The sequence below is a fragment of the Corvus cornix genome, chromosome 3, assembly GCF_000738735.6.
Source record: "Corvus cornix cornix isolate S_Up_H32 chromosome 3, ASM73873v5, whole genome shotgun sequence".
Taxonomy (NCBI): domain Eukaryota; kingdom Metazoa; phylum Chordata; class Aves; order Passeriformes; family Corvidae; genus Corvus; species Corvus cornix.
Window position 1 is genome coordinate 91,150,937 of NC_047056.1, and position 19,663 is coordinate 91,170,599.

A 19,663-nucleotide genomic window follows, 5' to 3' on the forward strand; every position below is an offset into this window, starting at 1 on the left:
CCCTGCAATTTTTCAGACCTATTTCAACTAAGACAAATTAACAGTGCTTACATGAACATTACTTTCATTCACTGTAGCATAATATACAAACAGTCACATCAAATAAGCTTCAAATACACAGCCTCATTTTACCGTTGTCCAACTCTACTCCTCAGTGCTTTCAAAGTTTTCTTCATTATTGGTGCAATTTCTTCAACAACAACAACAAAACAAAGAGACCCATCAGGATTACAGCTATGAGCAACTTTAAATGCTACTAGTATAATATTAAGCATATAATAGTAGGCAGCAGGTTAAAACAATTAAATTTATCATCTTAGGAAATGCCACTTACTTTTGGTAGGCTTCTTTCCATCTTGAATCATGACATCTGAGCTAGAACTACTGTTGCCAGCAGGAATCAGGTTTGATAATGTGTTGTTTCTGTCTCTCATTTCTGGAATCCCTATTCTTTTAAAACAAGCAAATAACAAAAAAGTTAGCATTTGATATCAAGCTACTATTTGCCCTGACTCATTTTGAAAAAAAAAAAACAAAACAAAACAAAAACAACAGCCTAATTGGACACATTTAAGAGACTTTATACAGTTCAAAATCATAGGATAATTCAGGTTAGAAGGGATCACAGATGATCATTTTGTCCATTTTAATTCTTGAACAAATATTACATTTATAAGATTCCATGTCTCTTATTAGTCTTTAAATTATCAGAGTTTGTGACAGATCAAAATTCGTCAGCAATAACACTGTGATTCATAATGCTGTGCTCTAGTTTGCACCTTATGTTTATTTTCCTCTTTGAATACAGCTGAACTGCTAACTAGCTCATTGACAGAAAACGAGGGTAAAATGAGGGTAAATAAGAGTATTTAAAAACAATACCTCTGTAACTACGAGTAACTAGCAAAAGGCTCAATAACTAACTAAACATGATGTTGGAATCCTCAGTCAACAAGACAAGGACTGAGGCAGATGCATATACAGAGCTGATGCCTCCTGCTGAAGACCATTAACCCAATGCAGCACTGAAGTGTCAGCACAATGTCACCAGTGTGACCAGCCCTGTGCTCCTCAGAGCCAGTCACTGAGGATTCTGCCAGGGCTCAGCACCACTGCACAGAGTGAGAACGGTGGCCTGCTAAGGATCTGCATGTCTGCCACAGGATTTTTAGCTCCTGCAAGACCAGCTTCTTAAGTGACAATTTCAGCTGTACAAATTCTGCAGCTTAAAAAAGCAATAGGTCAAAGCAGTAAGTTAAATTCATCATGCCTAAACAAACCCTTGTTTCTCAAGAAGGCAAAGCAACGACCTTCTTCACAGCTTCCTTCACACAACACCAGTTCTTCCTAATTTATCATGTCTGAGAAAAAAAAAAATCATGCAAGGCTTGGTCTATCTACATCATTCAGTTCCTGGTCCAGAGATTACTAGAGCACAAAGGACATATGTAATTGTATGCTACTGTACTTGAAGCACCTAAACTGGAAAGGCTGGTCTCCCACAAAGCAACAATCTCCCACAAAGCAACTGAAAGCAAAAGCACAGTTCAAAGTGCCTTAAGCTACTGTCTTGGTGGGGAACTATCTTTTCACTGAAAATAGCAACAGTATGGAAAGAACCTTCTGAATCTCACTAGCTAAAGGCACAGTTATGAAAATTTATCTGGTGTAAAAGCTGACTTTAAGAAAATTCTTACATCCAGGCTGCCCTTCCTGACCCATACTACAACCACCTTGAGCAGCAAGGCTGTTCGAGTAAGCTTCTGAAATTCACAGGAAAGAAGAAATATTAAAAGTTCCTGAGGTTCATTCTCGTCAGCTGTATCACACCAGGCTGCTGACTGGGATTTTATCAAAGCAGGAGAACACATGAGGCTACTAGGCAGGTTTACAGACCCAAACTATCAACAATGGAATCGCCCTAGGATCCCAAGCAGCTTTGGTGCAATCTGGAGAAAAAAAAACAGCGTCCACTTACACTCCAGCTGGGAGGGTAAATTCACTGGCATTTTCGAGAAATGTGCAATGACAATGCACACGCAGCTGAGGAACACACAAGACTTAAAAGGCAAGTTTGTTTCTAGCTACTAGCCACATAAAAAAAGGAAAGTAAATAGAGTTATTTAGAACTTTAAAATTATTTTGCAAGCACAATTTTGAACTGACAAAGACAAATTAAAAGCATAGTACATAGCACTTACTTGCACTTTTCTGTGGGATGAAGCTGGATGACAGGTCCTGCTGTCCCATGGATTTCTTGCTGTCGGCGAATGTTCCTGGGTGGTTTTGCTGCACCAGTCATATAAGCCATTTTTACTTGCCTGCCTAATACAGAAGCAAGGAGTAGCAGATACATGTCCTTTATGTCCAAAACTCTTTGCATTGTTGCTTAGAATCTTCAGTCTAACCAGTAAGGTAAGATTTGTCTAATGCATAGTATTTGCAGGATACACCAATGTATTGTATTAGTGCATGTATTTATTTTTAAGCAAATTTAAATTTAAGAGGAACAGTGTTTGTTCCTGATGATTTCTCCTAGAAGTACAGCATTAGTACTCACTGCAAACAAGTCACTAAACCAAACATATTGTCAAGAACAGCAGAAGAGTGGGTTTTGTAAGTGGAAGAGCTAAACAGAGATTTTACCTTTTGGTTTCTCAGACTGAGCTGAAAGAATATTTTTTGTAAGGATCTTCAGTTTTTCTTCTCTCTGATTAAACAGTCTCAAGTACATTTCACGCCAAGACTCATGTTCCCGAAGGCTCTCATTTTTAAAGTCTCTTTGGCAGTGCTTCTTCCACAAGTGGTCAGTCTCTTTTATAAATGTCTAATTTGAACACAAGATATTTTAAATCAGAGATTGCAAAATAACATTTTCAAGAGTACCTGTTACCTGAGCCTACAGACACAACCCAAGCCTCTGGTGGAAGAAGGCACAGAACAAATCCCACCACACGTGCTGACACAGGTACCCGCACCATGGCAATACCATGCAGGGACACTGACTACAGCCTGGTAATCACACAGCTTCAAGCAGCAGACCTGGAGTCAGTAAGCCATGCCTACAGGCTAGACTTGTGATTACAGCAGAGGCTCAGGCCACTCTGGCTCTCAACTCGAAGCACACAAGAAAAGGTTAACTTGTCCTACGAAGGAGTACACACTGAGAATATCAGTGTCCAAGTGCATCATGGAACTCAAGTCCTAACAGCATAGATAAGAAATCTAACACACACATGAAATCTCACCCCAGCTACTTCCTGACTGATATGCTTTGCAGCCTTAACAGTTTGTAACTTAGAAACAGTTGGTTCTGACTTTCCCAGCTATTTCAGTGGTAAATACAGTGGTCATCTTTTTTCTTATTTTTAGAAACAGAAATACTCATCTATACACACTGTCTTTCACTTAGTCATCAGTAGTAATTCTCCTGAATGTTTTAAATCCTGACACTTGAGAAAGGGAGACTTGATAATGACAGCTGAATTCAAAGAAATTAGTATGCAAGACAGAAAACCAGTGCAACCCATGGAGTTGTGGAACTCTGTGGTTACCCAAATTTAAGGCAGAATTTACCAGATTACATTTCTCTATTCGAAACAACTGCTCTGGTGTGCAACGTATTAGCACAGGCTCAAGAATTTCAAAGGGCACATCTCCTGCTTCCTGTAGCACTACAAAAGAGGACAGTACTTTCAGTATCTCACTTATTTTACTCAATGGGTAACACCACTCAGTTTAAAAATAAAAACACAAGTTAATTTTAGCAAGCACTAACAGAATATCCTATGTCCGGCTATGACATAGTATTTATAAACCAGCAGTTCCATACTGACTAGCAGTTATACTTGAGGATGGATAAAGCATCTGAGTAGTCATTGCCCCATCTTTACTGATATGCATCTCTTCCTCCTCTGCCTATGCAAGGAAGAAAAGAATCTCTTGATCACAACAAACATGGGGATGGGAAGAATTTTTGGTTTATAATTTATAGGACATTATTTTAAGTAAACTTGGACCTTTAAAAATGGTAAGCTTTCAAAACAAAGGTACATTTTAGCACAGCCATCAATCAATCCATTTCTGCAAGTGCCTTTCAACCTGCTTCAAATCACCCTCTGTAGGAAGAGACAATATATTTTAGTAGGCCAGTTGTTGGCCTAGAGAAAAAAAATCTCATACCCTTTGAGTCATGGCTGCTATAAACCCCCTGAAATACTCACACTCAATATTGTTGTGAAGCACACGGACACACTGTTCATACAGCGTCAGCATCTTCAAAAGGCAGACTGCCTTAGAGCCAGAGTAAACCTGCATTTTAGAGTTTAGTCTCTGTCCTGTGAATTGAACTATCTCATCAACTTGCTGGGGCACGTCTAAAACAGCTGCTGTGGAAGCTGCAAGCAAAACACCAGGCAGGTTTCACAATGCTTCCAACATTCATCTCTGAGATAAACATGTATTACTTTTTCTTGAAATACTAAGTTATTGTATTACAGTTTGGGGCCCTAGCACATATTGTAAATTGCAGAAGGCCATTTACCATTATCTAACACCAAGACAACATGTACACTGCAGGTGAGCTGCACCAACTCAAACCAGTCTTGCATTATTTATCTCCAGTCTATGTGAGCTGTGTTCACACCTCGATTACTCTGTTACCCACCTACATGCACCTTAGTAATCCTCCTGAGCTATCTCAGAGAAGCCAGAAGCTGCAATAGTAGCAATGTTTCAAGATCCCAGTGGTATGAAACCACTGAAACATCAGAAGAGCTGCTAAGGGAACCACTGGCACGTTTTGTCACCTACCCATAAAGATGCTAGTGGTTCCTATGCCAAAGCTAGACCTAGTGTGATGCCTTAGGTTTTAACTTTTGTATTTTTCAAACTCTGTACTGCTTGGTGCATGACTCTGAAGTTTCTTGTAGCCTGTTAACTTCTGCTCTCTCATGCTAGGTAGACATAACAAAGCCTCTCTGGCCCTGCTTTCCAAGGACACCAAGACTGTCCTAGGCCAAAAGTATAAACCAGAGAGCCACTAAGGGGGGGGCAAGGTGAGGGGGAAACTGGAGTTTTAATTGGAGGATTAACCCTGCTATGCAAATGAACCAAACCTATAAAAGGGTGAAGAACTCGTGAGCTGGGGTCCATCTTGGGGTCCATTTTGAGAATAGCTTCAGAGTCCCCAGGGTGTACCTTTGAAAGCCTTTCAAATAAATACCTACTTTTTTTCCCTTACTCCTGTCTAGTCTCTGTTTCTGGGAGGCCTCTTAAGGCATCTGTGCTTCATGTATTTGTTTTACCTAAGCTAATTTCTACTAAGGCTTTGCCTGCTTTAAGATATAGACAGGAGTAAAGATAAATGGAGCCTGTAGAACTGCCACTCGATTTATGCCTTCTCTATGCCTGTGGGAACCTTCCTCAGACTCAGCAAGCCATAAGAAGGAAGGCCCCGTAACTCTCTTCAGCTTCAACATGGTTTCTACAGGTGAGAAAGTGAAAGTGAGGCCCTTCTTTGCCATGGACTGATGAGCTAATACAGCTTATTGGAAAAGGGGATAAAACATTTCTACACAGAGCTGTAAAAACCTGCACTATTTCATATTTATCAGCCTTGTATATTACTTACCTGTAAAGTCTGCAGCATATGGGGGAGATGATTGTGAGATCTCTGGCAGAATTTTAGGTAGTGGAGTATTAAGAAGCTCTTGGAAGGATGCTACCTTGGCCTGTGCACAGTCAAGGAAACACTGCTTCAACATTATAAATTTGGGGTTAACGAGGCTTAAAATAAGCTACAACAAACCCCCAAACCTTTATGCAAATCCCAAAATGAACTAGGATAACTAGAATTCTTGTCTTTCTACACTAAAATTTACTCACAGGATTACTGTTCAGTGTATCCTTTCATATTCCACTTACCAACACTATACCACAAAAGGAACTTAGTGGGACATCTGCAATCAGCACATAAAAAGATTAAAGAACAGAGCAGATATGTAGAGCTAAGGGGCTTTCAGATAAATCACGACTGAGGCATGCACTGAATGAGGCAAAACTGCAAGATGACAAAAGCATAATTCTAAAAGACAAGAAACAGCTTTATACCTGGTCCTACCGAGCCTGCTAGATCATGTTCAGTAAGCCATTTAGCCTAAAATGTTCACCGCTAATCCCCTGAAAAGGGATTGAAAGATGCAGCAGCCTGTTCAGTATAGGTCCCTACAAATGGATGATGTGCAACATCTAAATTGGGTCTTAGGTGTCCTCCAATCTCAAGTCAGGCACTTAACAGCATTGCACTCCCTGCACTTACAGCAGTATAGATACTATTTTAGTATCTATAGTAACTTTTCTCAACTGCTTGAATATCTGAGGTTTTTCCTCAAACAGTTTATGTTAGAGTATCACACATAAGCCTCTACATTAATATTTCCCCATTTGGGACAGAAGATACCACACTCAGATTGCAGATCTTCCACAATAAAAAAAAAAGCCTAAAGCTTTCACATCACAGTGAAGATATAAATCTGAAGATAACTCTAATTTTCAGTGCACAAAAGCTCTTCATTTAAAAGGTCTAATTAATACACATTTTTACATACACATTTTCTCAGAGGAGCTACTTAAACTTTTTGCATTTCAAGGGACTAGGACAGCCCAGATTAAGAAAATGTGTAATCTAGTTTTATATGCAATACTGTGGTTTACTTCAATGCACTTAAAGAAGGCTGAGTTCCACTGCAAACCTTAATATTCACTGTTAAAGAACCACAGCATCTGACAAAAGGACTGTTCTATACACAAAGAGCTGCAGCAGTCACAAACCAGAATGGTCAAGAAAGGAAAAAGGTGGACATCTTTCCAAAGGTAACTGCCTTTGCATTTTTCAAGTCAAATGCAGATTAGTTGATATGGATCAAACACTACTGTAATATTGGAAATAATACTAAAAATACAAGTAATTCAATTGCAAACTGTATCTTTTTTTCCCCCCAGTTATTGTAATTCTTGGCAATTGCAGTGCAGCTGATACATCAGAGTCATGCAATCTGTTCCTTCAAATACAGATAAATTTCACTGAAAATAAAAGTCCAAAGCACTTGTTTGTCTGCAGTTTATCTGCTATTATCTCAACCCTGTAGTGGTTTACCTTTTTACTGGGAGTTTCTGATTGCTCACTCTCACTTTTTTTTACATCTTCAACTCCCACTTTTGCCTGAGGAAGTTTTGAAGTCTTTTGTGGTAATGAGCTGTTCTTCTGTTCACTGCACTTTTTTGGCCGTGCACCTGTAGAACAAGCCTTTCTCTTTCTTTTGTTGGTCACATCATAAGTAAGATAAGCTTCAAAAGACATAGTAGGGGGTTCAAATTCCTCATCACTAGAGGATTTGGCTCGGTCTTTCATGACAAGATTTTGTTTTCGTTTCTTCACACACTTAGGATTTCTCTGTTTGGAAGCATCCTTACTGGGCTTTTCCTCCAGGGGTAATAAGCCTTCATTTGCTGCAGAGGAATGCTGCTTTTCTGAAACTTTCTTGCTCTCTTTGAACTCACTTTCTTTAGCCTGAGAATTGGTACCCTGGGAAGCGTGCTTAGAACCACTGGTGCTACATTCTTCATGATCCCATTCTTTTGGAGATACAGAATTTGTGCTTTGATGGGTCTTTTCACTACAAATATGCTCCTTATTCAACTTTGCAGAAATGGGAGCACTATTGGAACTTCTAAAGGCCAGAACAGATGTTTTGGGCTTCTCTGAAGGCTTAATCTCCTTGGAAACAGAAGATTTCATCTCACGTTTTTCTTTCTCATTATTTTTTCTTCTCCTGTGACCACTGCAACAATAAAAAAAAAAAAATTACATCCCATTCTACAGATGACGTTAAATTCTTAAACAATCTGTTTTTCCCTATGTTGGTAAAACTAAAAGGATAAAATCACACCATGTGTCACAGTTTCACAAAACCTAGAACTTTGTTCTGTGCTGTGTTCTTACTCTTCCATTATCAGCACAGAATCACACAGCTCTTGGGTCCAGCACTGCTAAATATTGCAACAAGAATTGATAGCAAAATGAGTGGGGAATAGGGACATAACCCTGCGTAGGAAAACACACCTGGCAGTACTATCTGCTCATAACATGCTGGATACCACTTTTTCACAAAGTTTCCCTGCGTGCTTTATAACAAAGACATGGTGCTTGAAATAATCAGGAGACAGAGAATTTATATCATGCTCTGTAGGTGATAACAGATTAACAGGTCAGCCTTTATGATTTGCTTATCACAGATTCTGGTATTTTACTTTCCTGTTGTTTGAACAACTTCAGATTTAAAATGCACTATTTAGTCAAACTATTCCCTTGGCTTTCCCAGCTCAACTGCCTGGAAGTGTTGGAACTCTGCAAAACATCTAAAGCAGAGTGGGCCTGGCCATGGCAGTGGTGGCTGCTTCAGTTTCAGAAGAAACTGCATCGCTTCACTGTGACTCCTCCAGTGTTGGAAGGCCCTCTCAGTCCACAAGAACATTACAAGAAATACAACCAAATCACTGGAGAGCTGCCTCATTTAATCACCACCTCCAGGAAGAAAGAGCAAGTTTCCCAATTTCCTGAAGTGCAGAGCAGTGCCCATCATGGTTTAGTCCCGTTTGTACTAGCTGGGACCTAAGAACTTGTGCCAGTCGAAAAAAGCAGCTGAAGTCAAAGTGCCGACTGGCCAGTTGACCAATAATGGTCTGATTATTCTTCTCATATTTTATAACTGCATTCTCATTTCTTCCATTCAATTCACATTCCAATTCAATGTGCATTTGTCATTCTAAACACCTTCCTAAGTTTCCAATCTGTATTTTAAAATTACACTACAGTATAACTAACTTTTAGGAAAAAAAGTTCACCTACCTTTTACTTTCTGGAGAAATAAGCTTCTCCCATTGTTTTAACAGACTTTTAGCTACATTCCCAGCAGTGGCATGTTTCCTAAAACTGTCAACTGTTTTGTCTATGCCAGTTTCCTGTGGAAGATATGCAAGAAAGATAGGCAGAATAAATCACAACTCTCATCCCAAATAACACCTCCTCTAAAACTGCTACAAATAGTATTAGCCTAGTATTCAGGGCAGTCCTATGGCAGCCAAAGAATAAATGCACTCTTTATACTGCAAACAGAACTGAAGTAGTTATTTATAACCACATATGGGGAACAAGATGCAGCCTTAATTCATAAAATTAAGATAAGTAATTTTCCTCCATTAAATGTACAATATTTCAGGAATTTCACTTCTCTCAAATGCTTAAGCCCACAAAATGCATCAATTCAAATTTCCCTTAGGCTTATTAAGCACATTTCAGCATATTAGAGAGCATATATGTTGGGCATGGTGTAATGTAAAATACATCTCAACTAGTAGTACAGCACTGAAGGGTCAGAGGAGCAATTATTTTCACAGTATCACTGTGTCTTCAAGTCTCACACTAGTGTGTTTTGTTTAAGCAAAAATATCTTGCAGACTTTGTTTGCAGAATCACAGGTGATGTTAATTCTGTATTATCAGTAAGCACCTCTGATTCACAAACTCTCATCTTTAAGATGCACACAAAATATGGAATTCAGTAGGTTCACTGCAACCTGTTAATGCTCTTGCTAACTAGTGAAATTACACTCCTGTGAAGTCTGAGCTATACACATTACTCCCACATAATCAGCTCAGCCCCTAGAAAGGGCTTCCCTAAATTCACTTCAAGTATATTTAGCTTTGAGCAACCTGATTTGGTTAAGTCAGTTATTGCAAACAGATGGAAGAATTCTGGTGGGACTATTTCATAAAGCTATTGATGTTCTTCAAATGCATTAAAAATATGTGGAGCCCTCAGCTGTAAGACATCACTTTCCTCTATTTGACTTGAAGGCTTCCGTCAAAGTTTGTCCTGTTATAAAACACTCAACGTTGCTGGGAACATGAATCATCTGCAGAAACCCTTTGTCATTTTAAACAACGACTTGCAATATGAGATTATATATTTTTATTAGAAAACAAAATACATACTGCTTCATTCAAGCAGAAGTCTGCCTGTGTCTAGGCAGGCAAACACTTTTGCCTGAATAGGCCACCCAAATATCTTGGCAACTATATTTTTCCACTTACTCTTCAAAGAATTCTCTCACAAAACCCACATTTTTCTTCTTCTCAAAACACAGACACATTGCTTACGATAGCTAGAAGCTTCACAGACCACTGTGACAATATGTAATATAGAATTTGATATGATGCAGCTTGGATGAGGATAAAAGCCACAGGAATCATTATTTGAGATGCCTGCTCTTTAAATGCAAGAAACTAACTTTGAGCTGCTAGTAAAAGATGGAAGAGTTAGACAACTGACCTAAAGAATGGTTCACCCATATTTGCTTTGTTTTAAGCATTGATTGAAGGCAGTTTTACAGTGAAGCAAAGTGTCCTCTGTGTGCTCCGTTCCCTCCTCAGTACTATCACTGTTGATGTAATACTGGATTTATCAGGTTGGATGACCAGCTTTTGGAAAATGACTCTAACCAAATAGGATATAAAGTCAAAATTATAAAATGCAATATGTTCACTACTTCTACAAATGCACACTCCTGACATTTACATAGTAATTCACTAAAGAGTTTAATGTATTACTACTGATCACTTACCACTAGAATATCCAGCGATAAATCCAAACCTTGTAGTACCTCAAGTGTTTTAATAATCTGGAAGGAAACATTAGATTTATTGTTTTAAACAAATACTTGGAAATCCTATTCTGTTCTTCTCATCCTCATTCACATATTTAATCCAAAAACACACAATAGTGTCAAAAGGAACATCCAGTAACTCCTGGAAAATGTAAGCACTCCTTTACAGCACATCAGGGCCATGTTTGCAGTCTGTGCTGTGAACCAGTATGGTCCTGCCAACCCCTCAATTTCAGTAGCATCAGAAAATCCAGTAGATAGTTTGAATTAACTGCTACAAAGATTACAGTAAAAATAAATATCACAGTAGTACAGGCTACATATATATGCCTCCTTGTCATGTAGTAGTGGCCCTAACTTGCCACAGAGCCAATAGAAAGCCGCATTATGCAAAGCCACCATGCAAAAACCAGCAAGTCTCACAGTCAGCAGCAGTACTGCGTCAGTCCAGGCCAAGAAAGGACAACAGAGCTGGTCCAAGCCCAGATTGCACAAAATAAGGTTTTGAAAACATAACTGCAATTTGTATTTTAACAAAACAAGCGCAAGCTAGAACAACTGTTTTCTTTTGCACTGTCAAAGCTTACACCTGTTAGAAAACTCAAGACTTCCATAAAAGCAAGAAAGATTTTTTCACATACAAAATGCAGATCTTCCTATGAGAAATGTTGTAATAACAAAGAAGTCTCATTTATAAGCAGAGTATAAATTTCAACAGCAATATGATACAATTTCTTTGGCAATGGGTATATAGCATCCCAGAGTCTTGCAGCTAAGCATATGTCTTATTTTCCTGTTGTGGTTTAAGAATGGCATCCCCCAGTTTAGTGTTCCCACTGAAACATTCACAACCACACACATGGAACTATGTTATGGAGATGACAGAATTAATGTACAACTGAAATAGCAGCATTTCATAGGGCTTTCACAAAGCCTGAAATACTAGTCAAGTGTTTCAGATCATTAACACTTCTCAATGTAACAGCAGGAACACAAAACACACAACCCCAGAAATCTTCTGACAATAAAAACAGCTATATTAATTTAAATAACTGATGAACTGTCATTTGTTATATTAGATACTGCTTCTTAAACGGCATTGCAGGAGGTGGAAGTGGTACTAAAAAATGAGTAGCAAGCTCGAAGAAACAATTTACAAATTGCACTCCAGGGATATATTGCTCTACCGTTGCTCCAAGTTTCATTGTTCCAATGCATTAGAGTAGTGGAATCCCACACTTGACACTAATTTTCATCGTGTTCAGTGGGCTCTATCTACACGCCTGGCATGCAGTTCTGTAAAACATCCACCCCACAACAGTGCTTCTGAGTCTAGACAAGCACAGGAGAAATACTTCACAGTCTGGGAAAATGTGAGGCAAGTTGCAAAGGTAAGACATACACCCTGGACCAGAGCTAACAAATCAAATCTCTCCCAGAAGTTCAGCTACCTATAAAATGACAGGATACCTACCAAAAAAAAAAACAAAAAAAACCAAAAACCAACCTTCCTGACCAAGATTTCAGAACCAGCACAAAAACCATATGAAGTTCTGCTTATTTTTAAGATAAGGCACTCCCTGAGAAAAATAGTAATTGCTCACGATGGTAACATAGTTTCTAATGCTTGAGATGATCAGTGTCAAGTTAGTTCACTTTTATTTAATGAAAAGAATATATATCCTCATTGATTTAATTTATTTTGCAATGAAAAAAGGAAGTAACCCACTGCTGACACATTATATTGGATATAAAACATGACTAGATAATCAAGCAGTGCAAACCACTGGGAATAAATCCCATAGACCAGAGACAAACCTATTTGTGGAAGAACAGTAAGGGATGTTTTCATCAAGATACAGTGAATAGGGGTTTTGAATAGTTCCTCTTGATGGACTTTGGACTAAGTTAACTCATAAAGCCAAGTTTATTTCTGAAGAAAAAATTCAGGAAGCAGGCAATCACGATTCATACAACTTCAAACCAACAGGCTAAATTACAAAAGCACCTACACAACAAGCATGTTCAAAAGCAGTCAACACATTTTAAGGAAAAACAAAACTTTCCAAGTTTTCTAAACTAAAGACCACACTGCTCATTTTGGTTACTTGAAATATATATCACATTTGGAAAATTAAGACAAATAACACTGTTTCATTAAAAAAAAAAAAAAAAAGGCAGAAAAAATTGATGAGACACACTGACAAGGTTTTTAGAAGTTATACCAACCACCTGAAAGCAGAGAACAGCTCAGGCTGCAGGGGAATCAGCAGCTCTGCATGTACAGGACAAGTGTAAGATTCCGTTCTGTAACTGGACAAAGCAAATGGTAGCATCCAGCCAGTAGGAATCACACATCTCCAAGTTCTTGGGATTTAGAACCAAACTTACAGACACAATCAGAAGTAAAATGTAATTTGTGGCAAGCATCTGTAGCAGCAGAGAAACTTTGTATTTATCCTATTTGCTAGAGACGTCTGATTTCTCTGCCAAAGACAAAGCACAAATACCAAGCTCCAGTATCTATCAGGCTTTGGTGAAGGCCAGAGAAAGGTCTATGGTGAAGCACAGGACACAGTAAAGTCTTTCACCAAAACCAGAGCTTGCTAGAAACACAAGCTTTGTTGTCATGATACCTATATATAGTATACCATTATAATTATTGCATAAAATAAGGCAAAATTGTAAAGTCTGTTCTGAGTAGGCCTTCAAAAGCAAATTGAAGACTGACTATTGAGGCATGTTTCTCTAACCATTTCTTCTACCATAGCATTTGTGGCCTATCTGGCTCTTATCTCACTGGACTGGATCTGGTAATTTCTTTATGGAAGACTTTCCATATACAAACAATACATATGTAACCCTCCACTGGCTTTCAGACTGTTTTACCTCACAAACCACTATCAGCTATATCCTCGTGGAAAAATCTATCAACTTTAAAAGAGACTGTAAACTTCACAGAAAAATTTTGAAGAAAAGTTATCTTCATATACAATTCCTAGACTAGTCTACATAATTCCTAAATGCTGATTTAAAAAGAATTATCAAAACCCTTTAGGACTGGGGGTTTTTTTCCATAAAAGACATTCCAAGAAAACCCAAGACCTAGATCTTCATGCAATATAAACAGGCAAAGCCTTATGGACAAACTGAGAGCTGGCATACACATAGTGGTATGAGACAAAAGCAAAGAGGACAGTAGGAACAAAAGCCAGCAAGGATGCAGGGAAGAAGGGAACGCAGGCTGGAATTTGGAAAGCAGAGATCAATGGTAATCAGCAATGGGAAAGAAGCATGTGAGCAAACAAAATTTTCCAGAGTCAAAACTGAAAGCAAAGTAGTAACAACAGCTGCCAGGTGCACTGGGTTTGGTCTCTTCCCACGACACCAGTGTTGCTCCATCATCCTTTCTACAAGTGTTGTACGGTCTCCTCTTATTTCCCTATCTGAGCCGGGACCCATTAACAGGTTCCCAGACCATCTGTCCTTAGGGGACTGACAACATTTCTCTACAGTAACTCCTGTTTTCTCTCCTTCCTCACTCAATAGCCGCATCTCTTTCGAAAAGAGATCCCTATGATTCTTTAGCTCATTCTCTTCTATAAAAAAGCCTGTGAAATTCCATCAAGTCAATAACTTCTGGCTGAGCTAGATAACTCATTTGAAAGAGCACCAGGACTTTGAGGAAAACACCTTAGAAAAACCCAACTCTCCCAAGCAAATAATCCCTATGCCCTCAGCTAACAAAAACCCAAAACAAAAAAACCCCCACCCAAACAAAAAACCCCAAACCAAAACAAAACACCCCCCCACACACACAAACAAAACAAAATAAAAGCAAACAAAAAACCAAACCAAACAAAACCAACAGTTTGCCTAAAACAATTGCCTAGTATTGTTTCCAGCTACTAAATCTGTTAATTATACAAAAGGAGCTTTCCTCCAATCATCTTACACAACATAGAAATAAATGTAATTACTAATCACACACTTTACCTTGGTTCTTTAGTTTCATTAAGTTATGCCAGCCAGAGCTACAGCCATTCTCTGGCTGTCTTATTATCTTTCCAGCTTGGCCAGTGTTGTTTTTAAAAACAGTCCTCAGAACAGGACATAATATTCCTGTAATTGTCCGTCTATATAGCAATAATAACATAACCCTGCTAAGCTACCCAAAGATAGCATTTACCCCATAAGCCACTGCACTCTATTGCAATTTCATGCTCAACTGGTAATACATCAGAGCTCCAAATCATTTTCTGAGTCAATGCTTTCCAAAATACAGTCTCCTATCCTGAGTGACCTACATTCATAGCTCCTAGCTGTGACTTTCCACTGAGCCATGGTAAAACATGTGTTGCTCAAATGAATGTAGCCTACCACATGATCACATTTGGTTTCTAGAAGAGACTCTCTTCATTTGACACAAATTACTTCAGTATGTGTAGCATTTCCCTACAATGCTTGCTGTCTTTTAAACTAAGAAAGATTTCAGTAGCATCAAATCACAAAGAGATGCATAATCACCCTCCTACCCCCCCAAAAAAACACCACAAACCCACAAACCAATATTGTTTCCTGATGCGATCTGGCACTTATTTTTGGCGAGTGGAACTGAAGTCAGTTTTATGTATTATATCAGGCCCGTGACACCACTACTCAAATCAGGATCGGACAGAAGCAAGTCAAATGCCTTGAAGCTTGCATATATTTATTATAATTAGTGTCAGCCAAATACAATTTGAGATAAATTTGGCAGAAAGTATCTACATAACATCTCACTGAGTGGTATGGATCATGGCACCACTCTTTAATTCTGCATCAGTTACATCTTAACATCATGCAGCTGCTCAACATGTTCCTTTATGATCAATGTCAATGAAGACCATTTCACTGACCTTTATCACCAATAGTACAGTTACTTTTTTCCTGTACCTTCCCTAGAACCATAAGCATCATTCAATACCTGTTCTTTCTTTGGTCAATTCTCTGAAAACTCAGTGGGTAGCTATCAAACTTCACACATTAAGAAGCTTTTGAAATGGACAACTGATGTTCTGCATGGTTATCAAAAACTTTTAGCACTTATTAAAAAGTCCAAAGACAAATATCGTTCTCAGTATGGAACACAAGTATTTGACAACAATGCTTACCTACATACACATCTGTAATATTGATTTGTAATTCTTTCCACACATCCTCTTTGCCTTTAAAGATGCTAACCACATAATTTCTCTTACTAGATTCAACTTCTGTTAGGAGTACCTTTCATGACTGCCAATTTACAGCTATCAGTTTCTCACTTTCCCTGCCACTCCTTAGGCCCTGTTACCCATAAACACTTCTATTTCAGTAGACAGTTTTAGCAGGGACAGAAGTGCTGCAGCACCACCATTAGGTGCTCCATTTTATGCAGCACCTACTTGCAGCTATGCTGCATAACAGTGTATCTCCTCCCTTAATGAATCATAAACAGAGTTGTTCTCATTTTTCACTTTAGTTGGATGCTTTGAAACTTACTGGTTTGGGATCACTTAAAAATTAATTACCTCTAGAATTGTTTCTTTCTTTTCCTTTGGTACCCCTTCAAAATAGCATAGCAACACTAATCCCAAGTACAAATTCAGACACTATAATATCTGATCATTTCTGTAGCACAGGAAGAGATCTTAGGTTTATTGAACTGCAAATTAAAACTTCTGAAGAACCACCTGCACAGATATTTGCCTTTTAGACAGATATTGTCTACATCACAGGCATTCAATAAGATAAACCATTACTGGCTAGGAAAATCAGTATTTCCTCTATATGCATACACACACACTTTAAAAACAGGCTCTAAACATGATTAATAGCTAAGCTTTTCATCAACTACCAAATACAATGCCGTTTTTACTGCTGCCCTCTGCCTCTGACCACAAACTTGTATCAATTTTTAATGCCTTTGAAACCCATCAAGGTAAAAGCGTTCTGTGTTTTCAAAGCAGATCTGACCCTCCGAAAAAAATTTTTTTAAAAAGCCCCTCAAAGCAAAAATGACATCACTCTTTTGGATACACCTTCTTCAGTCAAATGTGATTTATTACTTCACTGAAACACTGAGGCAGATTTGGCACGTGCTACTTTGCTTCCATTTCCTTGGGAGCGCCGGCTGCTGCTCAGAGAGCGGGGGGTGCCCTGGTCCCCTCGGCCCCTCCAGCGCCCGGCGCAGCTTCAGCACCTGCTCTGACCGCGCTCCCCACCCATCTCTGCCTGCTTCAGGTGTTCCTTAGCCACTCCTCGGGCGCACTGAGCAACCTGGCCACCCTGCAGGGGTCGTTTCAGAATTAACATCTTAGTCCTTCTTGGACCAGGAAGAACAGCAAGGCAGGGCGTGACAACCCCCGCTCATCCTGATGTGCGCCGTTAAAACCAAGCAGAAGCACCTATTTCACGTAGAAGAGCGCTTATGAACACAGAAATTACAGCGCAGCAGCTGCCGCCTTTGCGCTCCTGGCCGCGTACCTCGGCGGGCTCCTGCGCACAGCGCAGCCGCTCCTGCAGCCCCAGCACGCTCCGCGCAGCGCTCCGCCCCTTCTCCGCCACGGCCCCGCCGCCGGGGCCGCTCCGCCCCTTCTCCGCCACGGCCCCGCCGCCGGGGCCGCTCCGCCCCTTCTCCGCCGTGGCCCCGCCGCCGGGGCCGCTCCGCCCCTTCTCCGCCTCCACCCTGGCGCCGCCACGGGGGTCAGTCCGCCACCGCCCGCCCTTCTTGTAGCCGCGCCGGCTCCGCCATTGGCCGTGCCTCCCGGCCGGGCTGATTGCTGAGAGCAGCAGGCGGGCTGGTTGTTCGCTGCCCAGCTACCAGCAATAACAGCGCGGACTGTGTGCTTTTCTCTGCCCCGCGGGACTCCGTTTGAACGCACAGTGCGGTGCTGAGCAAGCACGGCGTAGTCGGGGTGGGCCCGTGGAGATGAGTCAGGGAGCGGCCTGCCCAGGGAAAGCCGTGGCGCCCACTGTGCCCCTGCCAGGGCGGGCCCGTCAGGGCGGCCGTGCCAGCCCCGGGAGCAGCCCCGAGCGGTCCCTGTGCCGCGGGCGCCAGGTGGGACACGGAGAGTGTCACTTGCTGGTGCACGCCTGATCTCTTAGCTGCAGTCACCTCGAGGGCCGTGGCATCCCTGGTGTCTCTGCGAGGCTGCCCTGTGGAAGTGTGCCTTGTGCTGGGGTGGCGAGGCCGAGCCGTGAAGCCGGGACTGGCGCCCGCAGGCAGCCCACTGCAGTCCTGCTCGGGCTGAAGAGGACACCTTTTCTTTAGGTCCTGCCTTACTTACAGCCTCATGCCTAATGCTTTTTGTTTTGTTTTGTTTTGTTTTTTTTCTTGGGCCCTGCGACTTCCAGCAGGACTCTCCCACGGGTTACCTAAAAAGCTTATGGCAGGGAATCAGTCTTTGCTGCTGTGTGAACTGCACGTCTGAAACGGGATCTCTGCCACAGAGCTTGCCGGGGCTGAGCGTGGGCTTGAAAGACTCCCAAGATGAACGAGTCCTTCCTAGAAAAATCTGTGTGTTTGCAGAATTTCCTGGAAAGTTACTGTAGATATAATGAAAATAGGTACACGGAACACCTTTCACTCTTTAAAGTGGTGTTTCGGGGAAGTGTTAAAAAAAAAGTGCATCTAGTATGAACTACAGCGGAATTTTAAGTAGGCACAAGTCTGGTATTTGCACGTTAGGGTTGCTGCTCTTGCAAAATAGGTCTTATTACAGCTTGGCACACTGTATAGCAAATTCATCAGTAGAGAAACCAAAATAGCTGATAGGCCAATACAGTAGGTAGAACACTCAGGTTGGAAATGGAAAAAATAAATCCAGGTCCCTGATGCAGACTGGTTCTCCAGTTCCTGTACTCAAATTTTTATTTTACAGAAATAATTAACTCATCTTCACAGTCTATAGAGACTTCATCAACCCTTCCTTAGACTAGGTCCACAACTAGTTACTCTTTAGTTTTCTGGGCCAAATAGTGTAACATTGTTTATACAAAGTGGCATTTATGGAGAAGAAATCTTCAGAGAAATTCAGCTCACATCAGCATTATGATTAAAAGTCATTATTGAGTAGAGAAGATGAGGGTCAGATTGTCATACAGATTATGTGATTGAAGCTAGAATTCCAATATGTTGTTTGAAAGCCTAATCATCAAGCTTCTGGATTTCCTGGGATGAGGAAGATGTTCTTGCTGCCCAATTATACTGAAAGATCATGATTTCATGACAGTGAAGAAAACACTTAAAATTTCAAAAGTTTTCCTAGAACAAGAAAAATATTTTTAGCCCAGATCTAACTGAAACACTTTTTGTATTGCTTGTCATAACTGTCAAGAGGAAAGAATTCCAATTTACTCAGTCCTTTAAAACTGCAGCCAATGCTGATTATTACAAGGATTTGTTTGTTTGGCATTGATGTGTGACTCCTCTTAGGAAGAAGTGGGCTTGACATACACACAAATATAGCTCCAAAAATTGCGCTGGCACTACATGCTCAAGAGATGTGTCATCAGCTCTGCTCCAAGGCTTGCAAACTCTCTCACCCTTAAGGACCTCTATATACCCTACTGGCAGTGCTTAGTGAGTTTCCAAGAAAAGATTGAAACTGTGTAGAGGAACAGGCTTGCTTTGAGCTCAGGAGACGAGCCTAGTGAGAACTTCAGGGGATGGGTCGATGTGAGAGGCTTGGCTGGGCACAACTAGGCAAGGAAGTGGGACCAAATGATGGAGTACCAGGGCAGGTCTGAGTGACCCACTGGGGCTGGGTGTCTTGCTGAACACTTCTTCAGAGCTATCTAAGTGAAATCAAGCCCTGTGCATTTGTTCCTAACAATGGTTTTGGTTTTACATTTATTCAGCAGGTTAAAAAAACCACATTGCTTTTCCATCTCTTTTTTGAAAACACTGCCGTTCCCAC

The 19,663-nt window shown here is 40.5% G+C and overlaps 1 protein-coding gene across 1 annotated transcript in view; it reads right to left on the reverse strand.

The window, feature by feature from the left end:
* The window catches only part of LOC104694444 (elongin-A3-like), a 23,396-nt gene continuing 3,733 nt past the window's right edge, over positions 1 to 19,663 (reverse strand). The window contains exons 2-12 of the mRNA XM_019286836.2: positions 17,229 to 17,561; positions 10,683 to 10,739; positions 8,909 to 9,021; positions 7,157 to 7,841; positions 5,633 to 5,732; positions 4,224 to 4,397; positions 3,577 to 3,674; positions 2,647 to 2,827; positions 2,202 to 2,325; positions 335 to 450; positions 1 to 190 (exon numbers count right to left, since the gene is read on the reverse strand). Of these exons, the coding sequence (XP_019142381.2) occupies positions 129 to 190; positions 335 to 450; positions 2,202 to 2,325; positions 2,647 to 2,827; positions 3,577 to 3,674; positions 4,224 to 4,397; positions 5,633 to 5,732; positions 7,157 to 7,841; positions 8,909 to 9,021; positions 10,683 to 10,739; positions 17,229 to 17,561 (2,043 nt within the window). The 3' untranslated portion in view covers positions 1 to 128. The remainder of the gene's footprint in view (positions 191 to 334; positions 451 to 2,201; positions 2,326 to 2,646; positions 2,828 to 3,576; positions 3,675 to 4,223; positions 4,398 to 5,632; positions 5,733 to 7,156; positions 7,842 to 8,908; positions 9,022 to 10,682; positions 10,740 to 17,228; positions 17,562 to 19,663) is intronic.